Source organism: Vicugna pacos, chromosome 2, assembly GCF_048564905.1.
Source record: "Vicugna pacos chromosome 2, VicPac4, whole genome shotgun sequence".
NCBI lineage: Eukaryota > Metazoa > Chordata > Mammalia > Artiodactyla > Camelidae > Vicugna > Vicugna pacos.
In genome coordinates this window covers 92,687,099-92,710,960 of record NC_132988.1, presented here as the reverse complement: position 1 = coordinate 92,710,960, position 23,862 = coordinate 92,687,099, and the positions used below count along the sequence as shown (strand labels likewise).

Sequence of the window (23,862 nt, the reverse complement as noted above, 5' to 3'; positions counted from 1 at the left end):
GGACGAAGAATCTCACTTCAGACCAGCAGGCTCAGAACCTGCATTTTAACAAAACATCTGTGCTGTCAGGCCACTCAAGGTGGCTGATTCCCGGCTCAACCGTACCCTGCTCACAGGACTGGCCTTCCTAGATGCTCGCCCCTGCCCCAGCTACTGATTGTTCTCATCAAGTGGCGGTGAGGGGCGTGCCCCTCTGCTGGTTTCCCTGGTAACCAATGAGCCAACCTGACATCAATTCCCTCTATAACTGTTAACCTCCTCCTGCACCCTGGGAGTGAAGCTGGCCGCCATGTCCTGCTGGACTCAGTGGGGAGTCGCTCTAAGACCTGGCTTCAGACATGTAAGCCCCCCTATCCGTTAAACCCCTGATGTCTCTGTCACTGACTCTGGGCTCTTTCTTTGGTCTTGAAGCTGGGCCAGTACAGGCTTTGTAGGCCTGTGAGGTGCAGCCCAGCCACGTCCTTCTACCCTGTGATTTGACTGCACTTTAAAGTTGAGAAGCTCCAATATGAAGAGTTCATCTCCCTGGAGATGAGGCACCAAGTCTGCGGTCAGCCCTCCGCTTCAGGTCATGCAGTTCATTTACCCTCTTGAAATCCACTATTGTTCCCCCTCTTTTCTTATAGTTTGAGACTTTAACTGCTAAGATGTTCTGCTACACTGATCAAGAGAAGAGGGCCTGGGGCTGAATCTGAAGAATCCAATATTGAAGGAGCAAGTAGATGAGGACAAGTTGCCCAGAAATCTAGGGGGGAAAACAAGAGTTTGACTGTCATGGAAACCCAGAGCAAAGACCTTCCAAAGACATAATATTTGTCAGGTTCTCTTATCACACTGACAAGCACGTAGCAAGCACTCCGTAAACACTGGCCATTGTTCCTGTTGTGTTTATTATTCGTGGTAATTAAATGAAGAACAGATGCCTGCCGCCCAAGAAGTGTCGTCACAGAGGTTTCCCATAAGGGTCATTTTCCTGGACCTTTTGAGAAAGGTGCTATGGTCCCTCTAGGGTGTTGAATGGAGGTGGGCTGATTTGCAGAATAAAGTCAAAAAACATTAAGGTCAGAGGAAACAGTCTGTTCACCAGAGTGATTACATTCCGGTTCTGAGGTTCGGTGGAGTGGTTGAAGGGAGAGGATGATAACACGCCTAAGTAAACTGATTTTTAAAGAATGGCACAACTCTTTCACTGCTTTGCTTTCTGGCCTTGACCATAGCACTTCCTGCATTTTTAAAAACATAAGCAAATAATTTGAATACTGTTTTCAAAATTCTCTGCCCAAAAGGAGTGAGAGATCTAGTCCTACAAATCCGGTGAAGAGTTAGTTCTTCTAAGACCTTCCTGGAATATTTTGTTTTGGTCTTGCAAAACTGTGCTGTGTGTGTTAGAAAGTGATCTGGCTAAGGAATGAGCAAAGAATAACGCAGGAACATTCTAGCAAGTGTATTGATTAGGAGACACTAATAATCTACTGCACAGCTTAAACCTGTTAGTAGTTTGTATTATCATAAGCATTTAGCTTATTTCTAGCTATTAGCCAGAAATCCTGCAGAAATGGATGGATCTCTGTAGATTTGGTAAGTGACGCTGTCAACATTTCAAGCTGTTTTTTGTGCCATCTCTTTAGAGCTGGTTAAAAACCACAGATTTCACTTATGACGTTATCTTCCAACGCCCTGTGCAGGGACCTGCAGGGAGTTTACAGAGACACCTGGTGGCTGGTAAGGTGAAGTACCAGCTTTGTTAGAAAATAAAGGATTTGAATTGTGTCAGAAAGGTTTATTTTTGTGAATTTCGTTCTTTATTCCAATTCTTTTAGTAGGATTGCAGTTATGCATTAAAAAAAGACTTCGATACTTTCAGATTATTTTTATAGCTTCCAGCCTTTCTTTCTTAAAGAAACCATCAACCAGGTGAACTGACCAGCACCATCAGCTGGGCTAAATGTACCCAAGGCCAGGACTAGGCCGAGGCAAACGCAAATGAATGGAGATGCGAAAAACGTCAGTGATAAACATAGGTAACATTTTAATGCAGTAATTTAAACAGCCAAAATAGTGCAAAAAAATCATTATAAACAAAAATATGAAAGTCATAAATATAGGGTCAATATTATCCATTTCCCATTTTTATCTTAGGCCCCCATGTGGCTCCAAAAGGCACGGAAAAAGCTCATGGATTTGACGGCCTAGCCACTGACGGGGTTCACGCATGCTCAGTGAATGCAGGCCGCCCCTCCCCACCCATGGTTTCCCTGTCCTTCCTCTCTCTCCCCGTCTCCTCTCTTTCTGGTCAAGTGTAAGGAGCCTCGATTAAGGGCAATGGTAGGGGAGAAAAGTATAGAGAGAACAGAAAATTTTAAAGTGGACCTGGGGAAAAACTTGGGGATGGACTTTTCTTCTGTTGTTTGCCTTCTCCTGTTTGCCCTTTCCGCACGCTCCTTCCTCCGCCTTCTTCCCAAGCCCGCTTCTCGGAAGCTGGGCCTGAAGCGCTCGTTCACACCTGGCTGCGCTCTGCTGAGGGGGCCTGAGCCCGTGAGACTGGACACTGAGGGCGGTGGGGATGGGAGGTGGAGGAGGGCGTTGCTCCTGCGAAAAAGCCCCTTCTCGCTTCTCTCCCGATTTAATACGTCCCCCTAGTCCCCGTTTACCAGGAAAAGGGCAGGGCCTGGGGGTGGGAGAGGTGAGGATCTGGGACCGCGGGTCGTGCTGCTTCGCGGTGGCGCGGGTCTGTGGGCGTGTACCCCAAATGGCCTGGAAGGGTCGGAGTTTGGCCCGGCGTTCCTGCATTCCCCTCGGTGGGGATTAGGGATCTGAAAGTAGCGTGCTACCGTCCACGAGGGGCAAGGGTCCCCTTCAGCCTCCTCCCTGCTTGTCCTTCACCTAACTGCGTCATCATCAGAGAGAACGTGACTGCAAACAGCAGGAAAATATTGTGCAATAGGAACCACACAAGCTGCGAAAAGAGGAAGTAAAGCCAGCGCTGAGAACATACTGGAGTGAAAAAGGATCAGAAACTCGAGAACAAAGAAAAATTTCCGAAAAGGCCCAAGAAGCAAGTGGCTTAGCAAAGAGGCCAAAAGGGTCTCATGGATGGGGCTCCTCAGCACATGGTGAGGACGGACCCCAGAAATAAGAGGCGGCCAGGAGGCTATGACTTTCAAATATATCCCCTAGGGGATCTCAGGGAGAAGAGGGTGCGACCTCTGACAAAGCGCAGACACCAGAGCCCGCCAGTCTCCGGACAGTTACCTGGACACATCGGATACCCTGGATTGTGTGTCAGCTCTTCTCCTGACCCAGAAAACTGTACGTCCCTTATCACCTGCTCAGGGCTCTTCATGGACTCAGCTCCTCTGTTGGCAACATAAAGGGGTCTCTTTTTATCAGTGGAGGTTTTGCTGACTGCTGGAGCCCATGTGGTTCAGCAGGGGAATCATATTAGCATTTATGGAGAGCCTGCTGTATGCCAAGCATGTGTTTGGCACTTTATGTTTTCTCTTTGATCCTCACAATAACCCTTTTAAGTGAATATTCTAATTATCATTTTTACAAATGAGAAAGCTGAGACACAAAGAAATTATGTGACTTGCTTAAGCTCACATAATGAGTAAGTGGTGGTCCCAGGATTTGGACCCAGGCCCAGGACTCCTCCTGTGTCTTTATATTCTTTCTGTTGCATCAGGTCAGCAGAGACACGAGGAGGACACCACCCTGCCCTCCTCCTGGTAGCTGTTCCCTTTGATCTAGAACTACGTACAAGGCACGGGCTGCATATCAAAGAGGTGGAAGTCATGATCCATATTCTTAAGGAGCTTGCTTTGATACGGGTTAAAATGTAATACGACAGCAGACTAGCATTGTAAGGCTGTACACAACACCCCAGCCGTGCGTGCTGAAATGATTCTAGTCAGCTGATGAATCGTAGGAAATATATCTACCCTCCTTTGTCTGAAAGCTGGCTTTCCCCCCGCTGTCTAATTCCTTAGATTTCTTTTCTCATTCTGGGTGTTATTCATTTATTCAGCCAATAAATATCTTCTCTGTGTCAAGGCGTACAGCCCAGAACAAAGCCAAGTCTCAACTCTCAGGGAACTTAATTTCTAGTAGGGAGGCAGACAGTAAACAAGCACGAGGGCACACGCACATGGTCCTCAGTGGGACGAGACAGTAAAGCAGGCAAGACGGACAGATTGGGGTGGAGTGGTGGAGTTGCTGTGTGCAGGGTTGTCTTGGAAGGAACTTCTGATAAGGTAGCATTTGAACTGAGCCAAGAAGGAGGAGGGAGAGGGCACTGGGAGGACATGGTCAAGGGCACTGTAAGGAAGGGGAACAGATGGAGCAAAGGCCCTGAGCAGGAGCGGCGTCAGGTTTGTGGAACAGCAAAGAAGCCAGCCTGCTGGGGTGCAGTAAGCGAGGGGAGAGTGTTAGAGATGGAATCGCAGGGGCCTTGGAGCTGCTGCTGAGGATTTGGGCTTTTACTCTGAGCAAAATGAGGTCCACTGGGGAGGGCTGAGCAGAGGGGTGACATGGTCAGATGTATGCTTTAAAATGATCACCTGGCTCCTACATGGAGAATGGGATATGAGGCAGTGTTTGCTGCTAGAAGGCAAGCCCGCTGGTGCTGTTGGGAGTCGGCAGTGGTCTGAACCAGGGTGACGGTGGTGAAGGGCATGGGAGGTGGTTGGATGCCAAGTGTGTTTGGAAGGCGGAGAAGCCAGGATTTGTTGACAGGTTGGATGTGGGGCGTTATGCGCTGACTTGTGTTCCCCCACCCCTACGCCGCCGGATTCCCATGTTGAAATCCCAACCCCTGGTACCTCAGACTGTGACTGTATTTGGAGATAAGTTCTTTAAAGACATAGTTAAGTGAGTTTATGGAGTGGATTCTAATCCAATATGACTGGTATCCTCAAAGAAGAGGAAATTAGGACACAGATACACTCAGGTGAAGACTCAGAGAGAAGACAGCTGCCTATAAGCCAAGAAGAGAGGCCTCAGAAGAAACCAACCTTGTCTACCACCTCGATCTCGGACTTCTGGCCTCCAGAACTGTGAGAAGGTGAATTTCTGTTGTTGAAGCCACCAGTCTGTGGTATTTTGTGGTGGTGGACCCACATTCTAAGATGTCAGGCGTGAGAGAGAGAGGAGTCAGAGAGGATGCCCAGGGATGTGGCCTGTTTTAAGTCATGGTTAGAAAAGTTCTGGAGTTGGGCGTTTTCATTGCCATGTTCAGAAGTACCAAGAGAGGTTGTCCTACTGGGTTTTGCTACAAAGAGTTTTCCAGTCCAATGCACACCTCTAACATTGCCAGAAGACCGCAGGGAAAGAGTGAGACAAAAGAATCGGCCTCACACCAGCGTGTACACTTTGGGGTTCCAGCCCCATATGGAGATATGTAGCTCCTTTCCTGTTTTCCAGGAAGTCCTCCTTCCTTCCCTTCCAGAATTCCTTTTGGTCTAATTTTGCCTGCATTTCTCCTAGCCAGATGGATTTGGGTACAATTGAGGGATAGGGGTCATTGTCCTAGAAACAGACCAGTGCTCTGGGTCTCCACCTAGTGAAATTGCTGGAGTCCTGCCTCCAGGGTCTCTCTGTCTCATTGCTGGGGACCCAAGAAAGACTCATATGAGTGAGTGAACATGCCCTGCTGTTCACTGCTCTCAGCCCCTGGCCTGGCTGTCACCATGGTTTCTATCATCACTAAGTATGTCACCCCTATCTGGGAGTTGTGGTTCCCCTGCCCAGGACATTCTAATGGTCATCCTATGGAAGTGAGCAGGCCTGTCCAGCCTCCAGACATCAACAGGGCTGCCGTGGACTCTCCAGTTCCCATGTGCTTCCGGCTCTTCAGTGGAAAGGCTCCTTTTATGCATGAAAGCTCCTTCTCTCTAGGAATCTGGTCCGGGGCCCCTGGGAGCCTGCACTGGGAGACACTGGAATTTCACTGAACTGGCTGAGCTTCACTCGGTGTCAGCCCAGCCTCACTACACATCTGCCCACATCAAGCTTGTGCATCGTGGCTCTCTTTTCCCTTCTGGCTGTGCTCTGTCTTCATCGGGGACACTGACCACTGTTGCAGTTCGCTTGAGCCTGGTTAAGTGGATTTAAGGGTTTGATGACTTGGATCAAGGGTCAGCAAACTGTGACCAGCCTCTTATTTTTTTAAAGTTTTATTGGCACACGGCCATGCCCATTCATTCACATAGTGCTTGGCTGCTTTCACAGCATAACAGCAGGATAGAGTAGTTACTACAGAGACCATATGCCTGCAAAGCTGAAAATATTTACTGTCTGGCCCTTCACCTAAAGAATTTGCCAACCTCTGTGATAGATTTAGATCAGCTAACTCTCACAAAGTGGAGAAGAGGATCGAAAAGATGGCTATAAAAATAAGAAGGTAAGTAAATCCACAGTGGATTGACAATATTAATATTGCAGTGAAAGAAGACAACAAGAAGATGGCAGGACTGATATTCTCCCACCCATAGTACAAATTGCTTGTCAGATGGAATAATTATTCTCTAAACAGTTCTGTCAAGAAGTTGGTGGAGAGAGACAGAAAGAGAGAGAAGGGAAGGAGGCAGGGAAGAGGAGAGAGAAATGGATAGGTAGGCAGGTAGATAGGTGAATTATGGCTACAGGTTACATACTCAATTTAAAAAGTGCTGAGTTGCCTGTTTCCCCCTTTAATTATCCTTATTTTGCACTTTTTATGATCAAACACTGTTCCTAGGATGTTACTGAACCAAAGAACCAAATCTGAGTTGTTTTCAGTCAACAAGAAGCAAAGCCAATCTACTGACACCAGGTTGTGCAAAGAAAACTACAGCGTTGATTGCAAGGTGTCAAACAAGGAGAATGGGCATCTAATGCTCAAAAGACCTAAACTCCCTGACGGCTTTCATGGAAGGGAAAGGCAATGTTAGGGGTGAGGGTGGTGGGGTGCCCGATCAGATCATGGAAAGTCTTCTGATTGGCTGGTGGTGAGGTAACAGGGTGGTATTTTGGAAGTCAACATCATCAGCCTTCTGGTACCAACCAGTCTGGGGTCTAAGTGCTGGTGGTCAGCATTCAGTGAATTTCTTCTGCCTGTGGGAGGTTTAGTATCTGCAAAACAACTCAATGATATGGCTCAGGATATTATCTACAGCCCTTGTGGAGGAACTAAAGTCTGTTTTATGGCTAAACTATTGTTATTTTGTCTTGCTTGAGTTCTATCTGTTTTTCCCTCATTTTCTCACTTCTCTGATTAAATTTGCTCTCTGGACTTGTGGGAGGCCAAGGATGCTAAAGCTTCTCTACAAACAAGAGGTGGGGAATATGAGGTGGGGGACTTGAGGCTGGCGGACGTGTCTGTCTCTGGGAAAGCCCACCAAGGTCCTGCTTGGTTTCAAGGGTTTCACATATGTTAACTCATTTAGTTCTCAAAACAGCCCTAAGATGCAGGTACCGTTGTAATTGTCCCCGTTTTGTAGATGTAGAAATAGAGGCACAGAGAGGTTAAGTAATCCATCCAAAGTTACACAGCTAGTAAGTGGTGGGCAGGCTTGAATCCAAGCAGTTTGACTCCAGAGTTTATGTTCTTAAACTCTATACTGCTTTTCTTGGTTATAAAAATAGAAACAAAACAAACCCAAAACTGTTCAGAGAGTGTGGCCTCAGTAGGCCGTAGCGCTTTGGGCATGATTTGACATCCCAGCTACCAAGTCTTACCCCAAACTCTGGTGCATGGTGAAAGAATCTGGAGACTACTCCTTTAAAAAAGCTTTGAGTTTTTAAACTTTGAGACACATGCTCAGGATGAATCCATTAGAAAGTAGCAGTGAAATAGTTTCTCAGACCCAGAGGTCCGTCTGGGCATCTTCTGAGTTGGGAGCCACTGGTTAGGTGCCACAGCTCTGATCACCCAGGACAGCTCTCCTCTGCTGAAAGCCTGGCCTCCTAGGGGAGGCTGAGGGACTCTGGCTTGGCTCTCAATGGAGAGTTGTCGTCCTGGCCCATCTACCCATCTTGGGCAGACATCAGTTTTTTCATCTGTAAAATGAAGGCGGTCAGTTAGATGGATTCTGTGAGCTTTTTAAGGATTAAAAATATTCTGATTCTAAATTTAATGAAATTGAGAAAATATTCATGCCATGTTAATTTGTGGGGGAAAATATCCTTTACAAAATATTATGTTTGACTTTCGCAATTTTTGTTTTAAAAACATACATGTAACAGAATTTGTCCTCTTCACTCCTTCACCCTCCCTGCTTTTCCCCTGTTCTGCTACTGGGGAGAGGGCCTTTTTGCAAAAGAATTCACTAGGATTCTCTGTCAGCCAAGCACTGGGGTGGGAGGGTATAACTCAGTAGGAGAGCGCATGCTTAGCATGCCCGGGGTCCTAGATTCAATCCCCATTACCTTCATTAACAAATAAAATTTAGGATGTTTTGAGGTGGGGATAAAGCTCAGTGGTAGAGAGCATGTTTGGCATGCAGGAGATCCTGGACTCAACCCTTAGTGCCTTCGTTAAGGGTTGGAGGAAGGCAAGAGCTCTGTTCCAAAGAGTGGAAGCACGGCCATCCTCCTCCAGGGATGGAGCCAGGGATGCCTTCCAGGAGGATTGACCCCAATGGGTAAAGTGTTCTCAGCATCTTCAGCCAAAAAAGGATTGAGCAGGGACTCTGAGGGGAGGGAGAGGGGTAGAAAAGAATGGGAGGCCATTCAAGGGAGATCCTGTGTGAACTACAATGCAACCCCTTGAGAACAGGAAAGGAGTATTTAGAAGCATCATGTGCATTTCTTTGTGCTCATAATCTGCATGGAGTAAGGCAGAATTTTGCTACTGCTTGATGTCCTTCCAGATCTCACAGGACATGACAGCACAGTGCCATGAGCGTTTAAAAAAGATGCTCTATCTCTGCCTGGTTGGATTCTTCTCCTTTCTTTTCCTTCATTGTGCTTTTCTATACTTTCTAATCATTCTACACTAGACATGTATTGCTTATATAATAAAAACGGTGTTTAAAAATATTAAGATCTTACAGAATGTCTCTGATATCCTAATATTATATTTTGGAAATAGATGAGTCCTTCAGAATTGGTCCACGGAGGAGGATTTGGCTCCTAGCGACTCTGAAATGGCTGGAACACTTAATTGTGGCAAGGAGTGCTGCTTCTCAAAGGGTACAGATGCTAGAAAGGTTGTTGTGCTCTCTAGGAATTCTCTGAATTGTGGGTCCCTTTTTCTGGACAGAGTATACTGCCCTCACATGGTGATATCACACAAACTATGGTGAAATGCTATTCAGAATTTCTACCCAAGAGCAGGGAAAAGGCAGCTACTACAACGAACAGCATGAACTTCCCAACTTAAATGGTTTCATGCTCTGTGAACCTGAGTTAATATGCCAACAGATATGACTAATCCTAAATTAATGGGCGCTCAGGAAAGTGGGAGTTTCCAAACTCCCGGACGGCTGACGTTTATTCAGATTATTTTCGCTGTCTGAACCTACATTTTAGAAAATCAGTCTAAAGCATATCTGCCTGCTTTTTTTTTTTCTGCCAGCTTTTTAGCCATATTGAACTCTAAAATGGTGAATTCAACAGATTTGTCCTTCCATTAGTATCCTGCAGGCTACAGGACCACTATGTTACAGGTCTCTCTCTCTTTTTGGGTATGGTTTGGAGCTAAGGGAAAGGTAGTGGTTGGGTAAGAGTAGGTCCCCTAGGAAAACACCTAGTGGTTGTCTTTAAAATGAATTTGCTTTCTAGTCATTAATATCTTTGCTATAAAAAAACAGAATTGCACCCCCCTAAAGTATTGGTTTAATTTCGTTTGTGTTAACACTGATAGGTGAGTATCAGCTGTTATCATTTAAAAAAAAAACCTCCAAGTGACCAATTGAATGAACTGAGTTAATGAAAAGCCATCAGACTACCAAAGGTGACCACTTTCAAGGCCACTTTCAAGCAGCAGCTACAGTAGTGAACATCATGCATTCGCTGAGCTCCTATTCCAGGGGCTGCTCTCTGTGATGTGAGGCATTGAGGACACATAAGGGAGAGAGGCTCTCACTACGAGGAAGTCAGCACTGAGCAGGCATCAAGTGCTGTGTGGGTGGAGGACGACGAGGAGGAGGAGAGGCTGTGGTGAGCACATTGGGCTGGGGCGGGTGGCCTGGATTCTGTCTCTGGCCAAGTGCTGCTGGAAGCAAGCCACTCACATCTCCAGACATCAGTTTCCTCATGTGAAAATGAGGCATTCACTCAATTTTAAAAGGCCCCTCAGCTTCTGAGATTCCAGAGCGGATGGTTTTTTTGGAAGAGGGAGGGCTGAGTGTGGGCACCAGGAACTGTGTCATTTGATGGGTGAGTCAGACGAAGGGCATTAGGAAAATAACATCTTCGCAATCAACACAAGGGCATAGGCAATTAAGAAACCCGTAGCTGACAGCTTGAGTGTCTATTCCATTCGTAGGATGTATTCCCGAAGAGGGGCTGGTGACTCATCAGGTGGCTGTAACCTGATGAAGTAGAGCTATCCAATTCCCTTGCAGTGACTCCAGGCAACCGAATGATCTTAATTTGGTTTTCTAAGGCAGTTCCCCCACCTCCCCCCCGCCCCAGGCAAGAGGAGAAGCAGGCTATGGCAATTGGAAATTGACATTCTTTTGTGTGAGCAATATTAGATCACATATGAGAAATGGCTGAAATTATACAAAGTAGCATTTTCAAATGTAAAAGGATAACATCTTAGTAATATCACCATTAGTTATGAATCATTTTTGTGCTGATTTGGTGAGCCCTTGAGCCTTTGCTTTCCCCTAGAGCTAGTAAACCCTAAGTGACTTGGTGAGTACAGAATTCTGCATCTGCAAAGCTAATCAGAGGTGAAAATTACTAACATTTACATAGTGCTTTACAATCTGCAAAGTGCTTCGTGATACCAGTAGCTCTTGGAGAGAGGGAATATTATTTTCCTGGTCTCTAGTTCAGGGAAGCTCAGGATTATAAAGCAAAGAAGTGTTTGGGTTGGCTGTGAGACCTAGGTCTTCCACTCCTAATCCAAGTCACAGTGCTGCTGTTGCTTCTGAAGGGAGTGTTTGCTCTTCTCCCATCCAGTGCTCCCCAGCCCCCAATACACACACACATAGACTCACACATATTACTGTACAAGATCCGAGCCCGGTGGGACAGCTGAAGGAGTGATGAGAAACAGAAGGCAGAGAAGAAACCCAAATGCCAACCTATTCTGGAGATCATGGAACTACTTCTCTTTCCTTTTATCAAATGCCACTCAAAGAGCATAGGGCCTTTCCAGACAGCTATCTCATGGCTGGGTCGGTTCAACTTTCCTTAGTCCACGGACTCAGGCTGAATCTTCTTGTTGCAGGTGCAAAAAGTGCCCATTCTGCTTAGGCAGAATCTCAGGGGTGTCCAGCTCCTACCTCTCTTCCCTTGAAAGGCTGGTCTGGATATTTCTGCTGAAGGTAACTAGGGATCCTCAACTGGGACAGTCCCCACAGAGCAGCACTGCCTGACCTAACCCATGGGGGCTCCTGGTATCTCAGCTGCTGGAGCTGCCGGTCTCAGATTACGGGGGAGGGATCTCAGGACCTCAGCCCTTTGTGTGCTGCAAGCCATCTGCTGTGCAGGGACAGCAGCGGAGTGGGATCTTTGTGCCCAGTCCCTTCCCATTCACGGAAGGAAGTGGAAGGCTGCACTGCCTGGCTGGGGATTCACAGAGGCTTAGGGAAAAGATGAACTGGCCCCATTCCTGCATCTCTTTTTGCTGGATTTACTTTGCTGCCTCAAGACTGAGAGGTAAGAGGCTGGTAAGTGTGTAACTATCCTGACTCATCTGGGGCACTTCTTTGGTGGGATGTGGGATGAATCAGGAAACAGAACAAATGCTCTAATTGCTAGGGAGTAATCCAACTTCTTCCCAACTCATGCTAATTCCATAGGGCATGCCAGAAAAATAACTCCCATCGATCGACCCAGAGCTTGTCTCTGATGCTGGGTCGTCTCCAAGGCTAGTCCTCAGTCTTTGCCTTGAAATACATGACACTGAAGTCTGATCCAGGTCCCTCTTTTCAAGCAGCCGTAGAAACAGCAGATGGAAAATATGCTCAGAGACTGTTTAATGACCTTTTTGAAGATTATTCCAACGCTCTTCGTCCAGTAGAGGATACAGATAAAGTCCTGAATGTCACGCTCCAGATTACACTTTCTCAGATCAAGGATATGGTGAGTAGCATATAGCAGTGACTCTTTGGAGTGCTGTTTAGAATGAAACTAACAGTGCTTTCCAAAGGGAATGTCTTAAACTGGGAATTTGAGAGGAAATGAGAACAGGCAGCTCTGTGGACAAGCTGGTGGGAAAAGGAAATTCCAGGGGAAGAAAGCTTTCTACAAAATTAATTTCACTAAGCGTGACTTAATCCTGGCCATTAACATTCACATCTAAAGCAAGATGGTTTTGTGTTCTGTTTATGTGTTCCATTATGTGTTCCGTTTCTACAAAATTTGCAAAATTAGCAGCACCATAGAGACAGAAAGCAGAGTAGTGGTTGTCAGGCGCTGTGGGAATGACAGAGGAATGATGATTGACTGCTTGATGGTCATAGGGTTTCTTTTTGGGGGTGATGAAATGTTCTGGAATTAGAGAGTGGCATTGGTTGCATGACATTGTAAATAAACTAGAAGCTGCTGAATTGTATACTTTAAAATGGTTAAAATGGTGAGTTTCATGTCATGTGAATTTTTATCCCAATTTTTTAAAAAAGGTGGTGTTTTAAAATGACAGACCTTACTTAGTGTCTATATTTTAACTACACAAAGTTATGAAACTTGAAAGGCTTTTCTTCTGTACCTTGTTGATGTTTCCTGACTTTTTCATTCAAATGAATCATCAGTTGATCAATATTCAGAGAAATTTAAGCCGGTGATCCATGCAAAGAGCTGATGATTTAAATATTTGTCCAGTTTACATTCCAAACACTAAATCAAGCAAAAAAAAAATATATGGCTTTGGCAGTCCATCGAGGACGGGTAGACTGGAAAACTCTGACTCACGTTTTGGAAATCAATGAGTGCTCCTGGAAATCCTGTTTTGAAGACAAGTGTTGTAGAAACGAAGGGCATTCAGTTGAGGTGTCTCCAGGACAAAGTTACATCTGGGTTTATTTTGCAGGATGAAAGAAATCAAATTCTGACGGCCTATTTATGGATCCGCCAAATCTGGCACGACGCATATCTCACGTGGGATCGAGACCAGTATGATGGGCTGGACTCCATCAGGATCCCCAGCGACCTGGTGTGGAGGCCGGATATTGTCCTGTATAACAAGTAAGTGCAAGTCAGCAGTTTCTCAGGAGTGAACTTGTTGAGTTAATAGAAGGGAAACATAATGAATAAAAGCGTGAATGTTTTAAACACGCATGAATTTTAGTCAGTTCATGTTCCTAAGCCCTGAAGTGATGATCATAAAGCTTCAGATGATAAAAATAGGTCATAAAATCTTAGAGTCACAGTCCCCTTTTCAGGTGAGAAACTGTATGGGAAGCTGTGTTAGTTTGCTGGGGCTACTGTGACAAAGTACCGCAAACTGCGTGGCTGAAACAACAGAAATGTGTCATCTCCCAGTTCTAGATGCTGGATGTGCAAGATCAAGGGATTGGCAAAGCTGGTTCTGTCTGAGGGCTGCAAGGAAGACTCTATTCCATATCTCTCCTCTGGCTTATCTGGTGGTTGCTGGCAGCCTTGGTTCCTCGACTGTAGAAGCGTCACCCTAGTCTCCTCCTCCTTCTTCACATGGCGTTCTCCCTGTGTGTTTTCTGTATCTGTATTTTCCCTCATGTGAGGGCACCAGTCATGTTGAATTAGGTGCCCACCCTACATCAGTATAACCTCTTCTTAACTAATTACATCTGCAATGACCTATTCCAAATAAGGTCACATTGTGAAGTGCCAGGAGCTAGGATTTCAACATATGAATTTTTCACAGACACAGTTCAACCCGTAACAGTGATGCTCCTTTGTCTAAGGTCGTGTATCAATAATACATGATACTACTAAGATTAAATCAGAATGGGCCAGCTAGAAGCTGGCCTATGGGTTTTGGACTTTGTATGGAGTGGAAGGTGAACTAGACCATAAGATCACCAGATGGCCTTTTCTCGATCTGAGAGCAAGGGGCCTGGGTGAATGGGTAGGTAAGGTTTAAGTTTCTCAAATTGTAACGTGTGCGTAAACCACCTGAAGAACTTGTTAAAATGCAGATGCTGATTCATTAGGTCTGGGGGTGAGTCGGATGCTCTGCAGTTCTACGAGCTCCAGACAGTAGTGCTGCTGGCGCGTGGGCCGCACTTTGAGAAGGAAGCAGATTGCTCTGTCACAGCTGAGGCTCAGTTGCCCCACCTGTTGTCAAAGGGGCTCCTCTCTCTTTTCACTCTGAAACACAAGTTTCTGAGAGTCAGGAAAGGTTCCCCTTTGACTCAGAGCAAGATGAATGAGAGGTGGCTCAGGGTGACTCTGCTGGGAGCTTAGCCTTCTGCTGGGCATGGATTTCCCTTCAGGAAGCAGCACTGGTAGGCTGCAGTCTGGATTTCAGTCTCAGTCCTTTTTCAGAGAGCTGGCCCAGGGATCATGACCTCTTGAATCATAGCCCTGATCCCGCTGACCATTCCCCATAGAACCTTTTCACCACACTGAGTAATCAACTCTTCTCTGTTCCTCTGGGTTGATTCTCTAGTCTTCTTTGCCTTCCAATTGCAGACAGTTTTGTTTTGGATCTTCTGGTCCCCAGGTCTCCACGGAAGGTAGGATGGGTGAGTGATGTTCCAGTTCTCACTTCTCATATAACTAACTGTATATACTTCTCTTTGTTACAGAGGTCATGTTCAGGCATTCAAAAAATTCACTTTGTTGTCTTCACAAGACCTACATTAAAGATCCTCTCTCTAAACGTCCATTAAAAACTGAGCACCGTAATTCAACTGTAATGGTCTGATTACAGTGGTCCCAATCAGACCATTATGGTTAACATTGTGGTACCTAAATTTTAATAACATGCCAGTTCTTTGATCTACCACACCCTATTCTAGCAATTTAACCTAAGGAAAGAGTCAATGGATAAATGCAACAATTTGACCACAAGGATGTTCACTACTACATTGCTTATAAATGCAGAAACTGGAAACAACCATAATGTTGAACATCAGTGAACTGGTTAAATAATTATGGCATATCTCTATAATGGAATATAGTTGAATACCATTTAGTCTTAAAAATAATGTTGCAGAAGAATATGAACAGATGACTACATACATTTTAAAATTTTGTCTCAACTTTTTTTTGTAAATTAACTTTTTATTTGGAGATAATTTTAGTTTTGTAGAAAAGATACAAAGATGGCACAGAGTTTCTATATACTCTTCACCCAGTTTCCTGTAATGTTACATCTTATATGACCATAGTACACTTGTCAAAACTAATATAATACTATTAACTACACTACAGACTTTATTTGGATTTCAGCAGCTTTTTTCACTAATGTATTTTTCTGTTCCAGGATCTAATCCTGCATACCACATTATGTTTAGCCATAATATATTTTGTAGGGAAAAAGTTGTAAGGAAGACTTGGAAAAATATGCACTAAAATGTTAACAGCATATCAGTTATGACTGTAAGCATTGGAAACTGACTTTGTCTAACTTGTGAATAAAAGGAATATGTTGGAAGTACATGGTACAGCTAACTGAATTAAAGGGAAAAAAAGGTCAATGACCAGACCTTGGAAAGGACAGATTGGGACCACTCTATAGTTCAAGACAGCAGGGACTATTGATCTTTTAAAAAATTAATTGATTTTTATAGGAAGCCATCACCAGGGCGACTCTTTTTGGTCTTTGGATTCCTCTGCTTAAGATCTAAATTCCAGAGAGAGTGAAGCAGCTGGATCTAACTTGGGTCCCACATCCAGGCCTTGGCTTCATCTGCCTTCATGATGGTGGAGAATGAGTCATTCCTTAAAGCAAAACAGCAATTCTGTACTCCCCAAATACCAGGCATAAATGTTGATAAAGCAAAAGGAAGATATATCTAGAATAAATTGTTATCTCTTAGATTACGGGTGAATAAATTTTCTCTGTGTTTTTCAAATGTTCTGCAGTAAGCACGTACATATCTTCCAACAGCAACAAAAAGCTACTTTGTTATTCTTGTGCCAAAAGTTAACAAAATCAGGTAAGCAGAGCCTCCCTGTCAGATTTTAGCCTCATTTATTTTTTGGCTGGATGTTGGAATCGTTATACTTGGACCAGGAGAGTGGCACTGGGAGTGGAGAGGAAGGGACACGGAGCAGAGATGCTTTAAAGGAAGAATCAAAATGAACTCGGCCCTGACTAGTTACAGGAGATGAGGAAGAAGGGCAAAATTAGAGTGGATTCCAGATTTTCAAGCCGTGGTGACAGGAATGGTGATCCATTGCCAAAGACAGTGCAGTGATGGGCATAGGGCAGTGAGCTGTCTACGGTAAGGAACTCAGTGAGTTGTCCTGGCAAACAGCTTTCACTTTCTTCCTCTGACCTTCAGGGCTGATGATGAATCTTCCGAGCCTGTGAACACCAATGTGGTCCTGCGATATGACGGGCTGATCACCTGGGATTCACCGGCCATCACCAAAAGCTCCTGTGTGGTAGATGTCACCTACTTCCCCTTTGATAATCAGCAGTGCAACCTGACCTTTGGTTCCTGGACCTACAATGGCAATCAGGTAGACATATTCAATGCCCTGGATAGTGGAGACCTCTCCGACTTCATCGAAGATGTGGAGTGGGAGGTCCATGGCATGCCTGCTGTGAAGAATGTGATCTCCTACGGCTGCTGCTCTGAGCCTTACCCAGATGTGACATTCACTCTCCTTCTGAAGAGGAGGTCCTCCTTCTACATCGTCAACCTCCTCATCCCATGCGTCCTCATATCTTTTCTGGCTCCCTTGAGTTTTTATCTCCCAGCAGCCTCTGGGGAGAAGGTCTCCCTGGGAGTGACCATACTGTTGGCCATGACCGTATTTCAGCTCATGGTGGCAGAGATCATGCCAGCCTCGGAGAATGTCCCTCTGATAGGTGAGTTCAAGTGTCTTACACTTTGAGCCTAGCTTTGTAGTGACTGGGGTTGTATCTGTGCCTCTAAACTCATAACAATTAGGAAAACAATTAGGTCAACCTCAAACTCAACATGGGCTGTCACAGCCTTCATTTAGTGTCCTCAGTTGGCATCTTTGAATACAGATGTGGCTGTTGGAGACAAAACTGGTCTCGTGGTCTCCAGGTTTACACAAAAGAGGAACGCCAGCAATAGAGTTTAGAGCAGTGGTTCTCAAAGTGTGGTCCCTGGACCCACAGCAACTGCATCATTTTAGAAATACAAATTCTCAGGGCCCACCCTAGACCTACTGAATTGGAAACTCTGAGGGTGAGGTCTGGCCAACTGTTTTAACAAGCTTTCTGGGTGATTTTGATACACTTTTTGTTTAAGTCTAAAAACTACTGGCTTGTAAGTTAAGGCCCTGATTTGGAAGTCCAAGACGTCTGCATCTGAACTCTGACTTCACCACTCATTCCTTGATCAACCTTAAGCAAGTTGCTTCATCAACTGCAAATTCTGTGTAATTGCTGCCTCATCATGCCAGCGCTTGGCACGGAGCCTGGCATGTGAGCACCCAGCAAACAGTGACCATTAGTATCTTTTCACATCACAAGGGATTTCTTCTTGGGAAGAATAGTAAACATGATAGAAACGATGAACTGGATTTCTAAGCCTTCCATCCACCCTTAACAGGGTAATTCTCAACCTTTACTGGGAATAATAGCTGTGGGAGAGCTTGTTAAAAATGCAGGTTTCTACACCCAAAGAGGTTTTTTTTTCTTTTTTTAGGAATCTTGAGCAAGATTTGGGAACCTGAGGTGATTCTAAAAAAGACCACATTTTCAAAAATCTGCAATAATAAATTGTCCTTCTAAGGGTAGGAGTGTAGACTGTGGCTACCATCCCTCCCTCCTTTCCTTTACCTACCTCATTCTGAGATCCCTCCTAACACATTTAATACCTACTTCCTGCCACCAAGGGTAACACTAGATCCAACACCTCTATCTCAGTGACTTGCTATTGTAATAGATACTTACCAGGATCAGAAGCTAGACCTTAACTTTTGGTTCTTTAAAGTAAGCAATGAGGAGAAATTTCAGAACACCAAAGGACTTGGAGACAAATATAAAACGGATTTTACACTGCCTTTTTACCCTCTACTGAATCTAGTATTATGCAATATTCAGCCTTTATTACTATATTGGTTGCTATGTCTCTCCAAGCAAGCCCCTCACACACACACACACACACACACACTCTCTCTCCTTTTTGAAAAATAGACACAGAAGGTTCTCTCCTTTCTCACCACCACTAAAAAAGAGGAAGAGGTGTATTAGCACTTTTATTACCTCTCCTAAGGCAGAAATGATAGACAGTGATGACATCCAATCATAACCATATTTGAGGCAGGATCAACTGGCAGGTGCCTCTCTCTTCTTGAGCAGTGACATTCAAAAGCAAGCTGGCTCAGTTTCTGAAGACAGATGTCTCAGGACATGTCTCAAGAATTTTATAAGCATTACGTTTTTCTGTGATAATATGAACTGTATGTTTTTAGGAAGGGTGCACATAGATCTTGAGACTATTAATTCATAATCACAATTTGTTATTTGTATCACTTATGAAATGTACTTCCAATCTCATAGAAATGTGTTTAACTTTTTTGTATTGTGTAGCATTTGATCCTGACTTTTGACCCATAGCCTTTACAATGTTAAGAAAGATTCCCTTTATTTTTGGATTACTCAGAGCTTTCAACAAATAGTAAACAGATGGTGAACAATATCAAATGCATTGTCTTTATCTGTTAAGATAAATGAGTTTTTTCTTTTATTCCATTAATGTAGTGAATTACACTACTGTTTTCTGATGTTGAACCAAACTGTTCTTCATCATGATGAATTATCAGTTAAAGACAGGATTTAATTAGCCAGTAATTTATATAGGATTTTCTCAAATGTGTCTATAAGTGAAATGGCCTTAATACTTCCTTTCTTATTACTTTTGAAATCAAGGTTACATTTTCTTCATAAGATGAGCTAGGCATTTTTCCCTCTTTTCTATTTCTGAAACAACCTGCAGAAGATATGAGTTATCTGTTTCCTAAAAATTTGGTGAAACTTGCCTATAAAACCTTTTGGCTCTAGAACTTTTTGGGTGTGGGTGGGTAGAGGTATTTGACTAATTCCCATTTCTCTTCAAGCGTTCTTTCTTCTTACACTAAATGTGATAGTCTATATACCTGTAGAAGTTTCATCTAGGTTTTCAAATGTGTTATCATATAACTATTTATAATATTATTTTATTATTTTCTATATTTCTATTCTTTCATTTTTTTCTTTTGCATCCTTTTTCTCTTCCACCTCTATCCATGGGTGGCCTTATCAAAGGTTCATCAATTGTATTACTCTTTTCGAATAGCTTGCTTTTGGTTTTGTTCATCTTTTAGGTTCTTTGTTTTATATTTCATAAATTTGTACCCTATCTTTATTGTTTTCTTCCTTAATTTTCTTTTTTCATGAATACTTGCTTTATGTAATCACATGTTAAAGACTAACACTGACAGAGTGTCTCTTTTCTTCCCCAATAGTAGTGAGCTTTTATATTAATGAGATCCAAAGACAATTCTGAGAACTGGCCAAGATTATTCATTGTTTGCTTATTTGTTTGTTCAAAGCAGTTTTTCACATCATGATCTCAGCAAAACTTCACCAACCTTTTAACTCAGTGCAAGGGACAGTGCTGAGAACTTTACATGTATTTTCTCAGTTAAGCCCCACCATATTCCTATGAGTTAGATACTATTACTGTGGTCATTTTATAGAGAAGGAAGCTGAGGCTTACCAGGAACATGTAAAGTGCTCCAGGTTGCAAGTCTAGTGAGTGACAGAGCTCAGATTTTAACCCCGTTTTATTCAAATATTTGTACTAGGAACTATTAGTGTATACAGCTTCCTCACAAGAGGCATTTGTTTCTTTTTGAGCCAAGCATGACGACAGTTTTAAGCTAACTTGGTGGTGGTTGTTTCCCAGGCAAATACTACATAGCCACGATGGCCTTGATCACAGCCTCCACTGCCTTGACCATTATGGTGATGAATATCCACTTCTGCGGGGCCGAGGCCCGGCCAGTGCCACACTGGGCCAGGGTGGTCATCCTGAAATACATGTCCAGGATCTTGTTTGTCTACGACGTGGGTGAGAGCTGCCTCAGCCCCCGCCACGACAGGCAGCGGGACCACCTCACAAAGGTTTATGGCAAACTTCCAGAACCTAATCTGAAAACAACCAGAAACAAAGACCTTCCCAGAAAGAAGGAAATGAACAAACTCTTAAAGAATGACTTGGGATACCAGGGTGAGAATCCACAGGATGCTGACAGTTACTGTGCACGGTACCAAGTACTGACAAAGAATATTGAATACATTGCCAAGTGCCTCAAAGACCACAGGGCCACCAATTCCAAGGGGAGCGAATGGAAAAAGGTGGCAAAAGTCATAGACCGATTCTTTATGTGGATTTTTTTCATTATGGTGTTTGTGATGACTATTTTGATCATAGCAAGGGCAGATTAGTGAGTATTTGGTAGGTGGGGATAAATCAGTAAAATTCCCTGTGATCTACTCTAATGCTCTTCCAAGTCAGAAATATCTAAATCTATAGACACACACATACACAAATATATATAATTTAGGGGTTATATTGTCTTTTTATTTTTAACTGCAGACCAATATTATAGCTAGCTGTCAGATTAAATTAAGCGGGAGGTCCAAAATTTCAAGGGTAGGAAAATGGAAGAAATGCAGAAAGACCCCTTTTATAGTCCACCAGAGTGGTAGGTGGCTGGCCTCTCGTTCAATTATTCATCCCTTTAGCAGTGCAGGTAACAAAGTACACTACATTCGATTTAAAATTTAAAGCAAAACAAAAGAAACTCATTTTCTCCTTAGTCCATATTAGAACATACTTTTGAAAAAGGAAACTTGCCATATATTCTTTAGTGTGATTTAAGTCTTAATGTTACTTTTCTCAGGCCTGGTGCCTTTCAAGCCATATCTTAAATGATGGAACAACAAATCTTGTCCCATATGAAGAAAGTCTAAGAATCAGCAGCAACTTAATGGGGAAGAGGGTTTTCTTTGTAATGATGATGTTAAATACATTGGTTGTATTTTATATAAGCCTTAAACATGAAGTCGTTTCTGCATTTAGTCTTGGATTTAAATGAGATCATCAGCAAACTGGGCTTATTTATTCATTCATGCAATTACTTACCAAACATTTATGTTTTCCTACATGTAGTAAAGCTGCATGATTCACATTTGCATTAGGTGTCATAGCAACTCTTAGGCACAAGTCTGATGCCTTTTGATATTCACTATAATTCTGTGAGCTAGGTGGGCAGGCATTTCTAGTTATCTTTGTCAGCGGAAGAAACTGTCAGAGAAAGGTGGGTTAAGTGACTACCTCTACATCCAACTACATGATACTTACAGCTGGGCTATAAACCCTTAGCACTGTGACTCTGAATTTGGGCCAGGTCTGCTAAAGCCACACTGCTTTTGGCCATGACAAATCATGATTTAGGATAGTAGTGATTGAGGGATTCTCATTCATAGTTCTGAATTTTGGCCCTAAATTACTTCTTATGCTTCTCAACTTTTCCCCACTACTTTCAATCAAATATGTCTTCAAATTCCCTTAATTCCCACCTTGATTCAAATGATACAAGTACTAATACCCATTCCCTAATTCCCAACTCCTCAACTATTCTTTTATCAATTAAAAACAAACAAATGAACAGACATGTAGACAGACAGCGGTTAACCTAGAAAAAAGAGGATGGCATTTGTTTAAACATATAGACATTGTTTTTTATTCTTACATTTACTTATTCTTAAAAATATTTATTGTGCATCTACTACATACTGTGTGTTATGTCAGCCTTGAAGGGAACAAATAAAAAACATGGCTACAACCTCTGGTTTCTTATATGGTGCTTGTAGTTTAGTAGAGGAGACAGTTAAGAAAATAGACAAATACAACGTGCTGTAAAAGTGCTATCAGAAGTGTGGACAGATGTCATGGGAACAACAACAATTAATCTGTTTGAGTGAAAGTTTGGGAAAGACTTGTAGGGGTGTAACATTTGAGTTGGGCTTTGAAGGATGAGTAGGCGTTTGCTAGACAGAAAAAGAAGTAAGCAGGGATTAGAAGGAATTGGGGAAATATAACTTAAAATCAGAAATTTTCTTCTTCTTTTAAATTATTTTTTATTGAAGTGTAGTCACTTTACAATGTTAGTTTCTGGTGTACAGCAAAGTGATTCAGTTATACATATACATTTTTTTTCAGATTCTTTTCCATTATAGCTCATTATAAGAAACTGAATACAGTTGCCCCTGTTATACAGGAGGTTCTTGTTTATTTTATATATAGTAATGTATATCTGTTAATTCTAAGCTCCTAATCTAGCCCTCCACTCCTTTTCCCCCCTTGGTAACCACAGTTTGTTTTCTATGTCTGTGAGTCTATTTCTGGTTTGTAAATAGAATTAGATTCCATGTATAAGCGACATAATAGGATATTTGTCTTTCTCTGTCTGACTTATCTCACTCAATGTGATAATCTCTAGGTTCATCCATGTTGCTGCAAATGGCATTATTTCATTCCTTTTTATGGCTGAGTAATATTCCAGTGTGTGTGTGTGTGTGTGTGTGTGTGTGTGTGTGTGTGTGTGTGTGTGTATACCACTTCTTTATCCAGTCATATGTTGATGGACATTTAGGTTGTTTCCATGTCTTGGCTATTGTAAATAGTGCTGCTATGAACATTGGGGATCATGTGTCTTTTCAGATTAGAGTTTTCTCCAGATATGTGCCCAGGAGTAGCATTGCTGGATCATATGGTAAGTATATTTTTAGTTTTTGAAGGAACCTACTTACTGTCCTCCCTAGTGGCTGCACCAATTTACATTGCCACCAACAGTGTAGGAGGGTTCCTTTTTCTCCACATCCTCTCCAGCATTTATTATTTGTAGACTTTTTAATGATGGCCATTCTGATTGGTGTGAGGTGACACCTCATTGTAGTTTTGATTTGCATTCTTTGAAAATTAATGATGTTCAGCAACTTTTCATGTGCTTGTTGGCCATCTGGACGTCTTCCTTGGAGTGATGTCTATTTAGATCTTCTGCCAATTTTTTGATTGGGTGGCTTGTGTTTTTGATATTAAGGTGTATGAGCTGTTTGTATGTTTTCAAAATTAGTCCCTTGTTGGTCACATCATTTGCAAACATTTTCTCTCATTCTGTGGCTTGTCTTTTCGTTTTGTTGATGGTATCCTTAGCTGTGCAAAAGCTTTTAAATTTAATTAGATCCCATCTGTTTATTTTTGCTTTTATTTTCCCATACTCCATGAGCTGGTTCAAAAAATATATTGCTGTGATTTATGTCAAAGAGTGTTCTGCCTATGTTTTCCTCTAGGAGTTTTATAGTATCTGGTCTTACATTTAAGTCATTTTGAGTTTATTTTTGTATATGGTGTTAGAAAATGTTCTAATTTCATCCTTTTATAAGTAACTGTCTAGTTTTCCCAGCACCACTTACTAAAGAGACTATGTTTCTCCATTGTGAATTCTTGCCTCCTTTGTCATAGATTAATTGACCATATGTGCATGGGTTTATTTCTGAACTTCCTATCCTGTTCCATTGATCTA

At 43.0% G+C, this 23,862-nt stretch overlaps 1 protein-coding gene across 1 annotated transcript; it reads left to right on the top strand.

Moving 5' to 3' along the window:
* Positions 1-11,422: 11,422 nt before the first annotated feature.
* Positions 11,423-20,766, top strand: CHRNA9 (cholinergic receptor nicotinic alpha 9 subunit). The gene is made up of 6 exons (XM_072973862.1): positions 11,423-11,480; positions 11,646-11,814; positions 12,095-12,240; positions 13,187-13,341; positions 16,590-17,122; positions 20,178-20,766. Exons 2-6 carry the CDS (start codon positions 11,751-11,753, stop codon positions 20,717-20,719), a joined length of 1,440 nt encoding a protein of 479 aa, XP_072829963.1. The 5' UTR covers positions 11,423-11,480; positions 11,646-11,750; the 3' UTR covers positions 20,720-20,766.
* Positions 20,767-23,862: the final 3,096 nt, after the last annotated feature.

Bases quoted from the DNA above. Each gene is read 5' to 3' on its own strand.
- CHRNA9 (XM_072973862.1), top strand. From the start codon at position 11,751: ATGAACTGGCCCCATTCCTGCATCTCTTTTTGCTGGATTTACTTTGCT. The intron at 11,815-12,094 runs GTAAGAGGCTGG...CTTTTCAAGCAG, and splicing joins TGCTGCCTCAAGACTGAGAG to CCGTAGAAACAGCAGATGGA. The intron at 12,241-13,186 runs GTGAGTAGCATA...TTTATTTTGCAG, and splicing joins TTTCTCAGATCAAGGATATG to GATGAAAGAAATCAAATTCT.